This window comes from Camelina sativa, chromosome 13 (genome assembly GCF_000633955.1).
Source record: "Camelina sativa cultivar DH55 chromosome 13, Cs, whole genome shotgun sequence".
In the NCBI taxonomy this organism is placed as follows: Eukaryota; Viridiplantae; Streptophyta; class Magnoliopsida; order Brassicales; family Brassicaceae; genus Camelina; species Camelina sativa.
Genome location: NC_025697.1, coordinates 20427058 through 20429396, shown reverse-complemented (window position 1 = coordinate 20429396; position 2339 = coordinate 20427058). Strand labels below are relative to the sequence as shown.

At 43.2% G+C, this 2339-nt stretch overlaps 2 protein-coding genes across 2 annotated transcripts in view; one reads left to right on the top strand and one right to left on the bottom strand.

Moving 5' to 3' along the window:
• LOC104738422 lies at positions 548-1315 on the top strand. Its single transcript, XM_010458598.1, has one exon. The coding sequence runs from the start codon at positions 548-550 to the stop codon at positions 1313-1315; it is 768 nt and encodes a 255-aa protein (XP_010456900.1).
• The window catches only part of LOC109128395 (putative defensin-like protein 169), a 7885-nt gene continuing 7141 nt past the window's right edge, over positions 1596-2339 (bottom strand). Inside the window, exon 3 of the mRNA XM_019234607.1 lies at positions 1596-1779. Within this exon, the coding sequence (XP_019090152.1) occupies positions 1596-1779 (184 nt within the window). The remainder of the gene's footprint in view (positions 1780-2339) is intronic.

The following is a 2339-nucleotide window of genomic DNA, read 5'->3' as shown; positions in this document are numbered from 1 at the left end:
AACTTACCATTCTTGATTGTGCTCCATTGCTTCAGAAAGTAAAAGGTCGCTTTACTGCTTGGTCAACGAAATCTCTCTCGTTTGCTGGAAGGCTCCAAATGTTAAACTCTGTTATTGCTGGCATATCTAACTTCTGGTGCCAAAAAAGGTTATTAAACAGTTAAACTCACTCTCAAGTGCTTTTTTATGGAAGGGAAAGATAGATGGTCATCACTCAGCTCGTGTCGCATGGGAAACAATCATTCGGGAAAAGAAGGAGGGAGGTTTAGGCTTAAGAGACTTACTTTTATGGAACAAAGCTTGCATGGTCAAGCTCATCTGGTTGCTCTTTATTAGGTCTGGCTCGGTTTGGGTAGCTTGGTTTCGGAAAGAGATTTTATCTAATGACATGAGTTCCTTATGGACTCGCAAGCCTAGCAACCGTTTCTCCTGGTTAACAAATAAATTGCTAAAGATTAGAGAATCTGCTTACCCGTGGATCAAAATCAAACTAGGCAATGGCAAATCATGTCAATTTTGGACAGACAATTGGAGTCGGTTAGGAAAGATGTGGACTTACATTGAAAGTGATGGGCTCTATCAAGTTGGTATTCGTCGGGGCCCTCTACTAGCTGACCTTTGGAGACGAGGAGCTTGGAAACTTCCCCCTGCAAGATCAGAAGCTCAAGTCAATATTCACACTGAACTCTCTATGATTTCTTTATCAGACGAAGAAGTTGACTCTTACCATTGGTGGATCGATGATCAACGTAAGGACCAGCACAACACTGGCAGTATATGTTCTGCCCTTAGAGAAGCATTCCCCAATGCTCCCTGGCATACCATCGTGTGGTTCTCAGGAGGAATCCCAAAGCACAAATTTCTAACTTGGCTTTTTGTGTTGGATCGTTGCCCAACAAGGGATCGTCTTTTGAACTGGGGTCTACAAGTAGATCCCTCTTGTATGCTCTGCACCTCCATGCCTGAGTCGCGTGATCACATCTTCTTTGAGTGTCCTTTTAGCTGGTCGATCTGGTCGGTTGTTGCTAGGCGATGCGCTTTCGTTCCCTCAGATTCATGGTCTCAGTCCATTGAATCCCTTACACGATATAGTGGTCCTCGGGTGGCTAAGAAACTTCTACTTATTGCTTGGCAGTCAGTACTTTACACGATCTGGACTGAGAGAAACCACCGATTGCACCGGAACTTTTTCAAATCGGCTGATCTCCTTCTTCGTCAAATCAATTCCACCATTCGAAACAGAGGTTTAAGCTTCCATGATAGTAACCCTGACCTCTCCTTGTCTCTACTACATCTCTGGTTTTCTGCAGCATAAACTTTGACGGCATCTGAGTAAGGAACCCTAATCTCAGATGCGATCTCTTCAACTTTCTCTCTCTCACTGATTGATTCGTACACCCTCATTGAAGACGGGTTAGGCGGTTAAACTCCCAACCGTATTTCTGGTTCAATTCTAATTCTATGGTCACATCTCAATTACTGGTTCAGTTCTGTTTCTCTAACTATATGGGCTTACGTTTGGGCCAATGGCCTTGTAAACTTTTATTTTCTCTTTTTTAAGTTTAATTGAATGCCTTTTAACTAAAAAAAAAAAACTATCGATAACGATAAGTGCAAAAGCAAGTATTACTACTTGTGCAAGTACCCATTGCTTTCCCTCCTTTAAACTTAAAATTAGGATGCGATCTACACCTGTCCAAACAACGGTCTTGGTTACATCGCCCGGCTTTTTGGTCAGGTAAAGGCATTTTACACCACCCCTCTGTTGGGTGTCTTTCTCTTTTTTGCGATATATCTTTTTTAATAAAATTTCTGATTTTATACTTCCGATTAGTTTAGATTACATGGTGCCTCAGCGACAACGGACTCCAGGATGAACATACCCGGTACATAAACATAATACATTTAAACAGAAGGAGTTAAAGAGAGGGAGAAGAGTAACTTTGGAACCAGATCTCCAGTAGACCTTGGAGCTTCTGCTTGTGATTTCGGGCTAGGCAGGTGTTCCTGATCCTTCTGTCGAATAGATGGAATAGACCCTCGACCGGGGTATGGGTGTTTGTGTACAACCGTGCGTTGCGCTCATGCCATAAGGTATAGACCACTGCTTGGGCTAGGATTAGCTTCCATGTGTCCAGTTTACAGTTAGTTGATGGAGTCTGCAGCCAGAGGAGGAACCTTTCCCAGGTATGGAAACCGCTGAAATGGAGCCCCATTTTGGATAGACACCACCTCCAAAGATCATAATTAAATGGACATCTCAAGTAAAGGTGATCTGTTGCTTTGTGGTATATCTCACAGAGAGCACAAGTATCATCTTCCACAACCCCCCCCCCCCC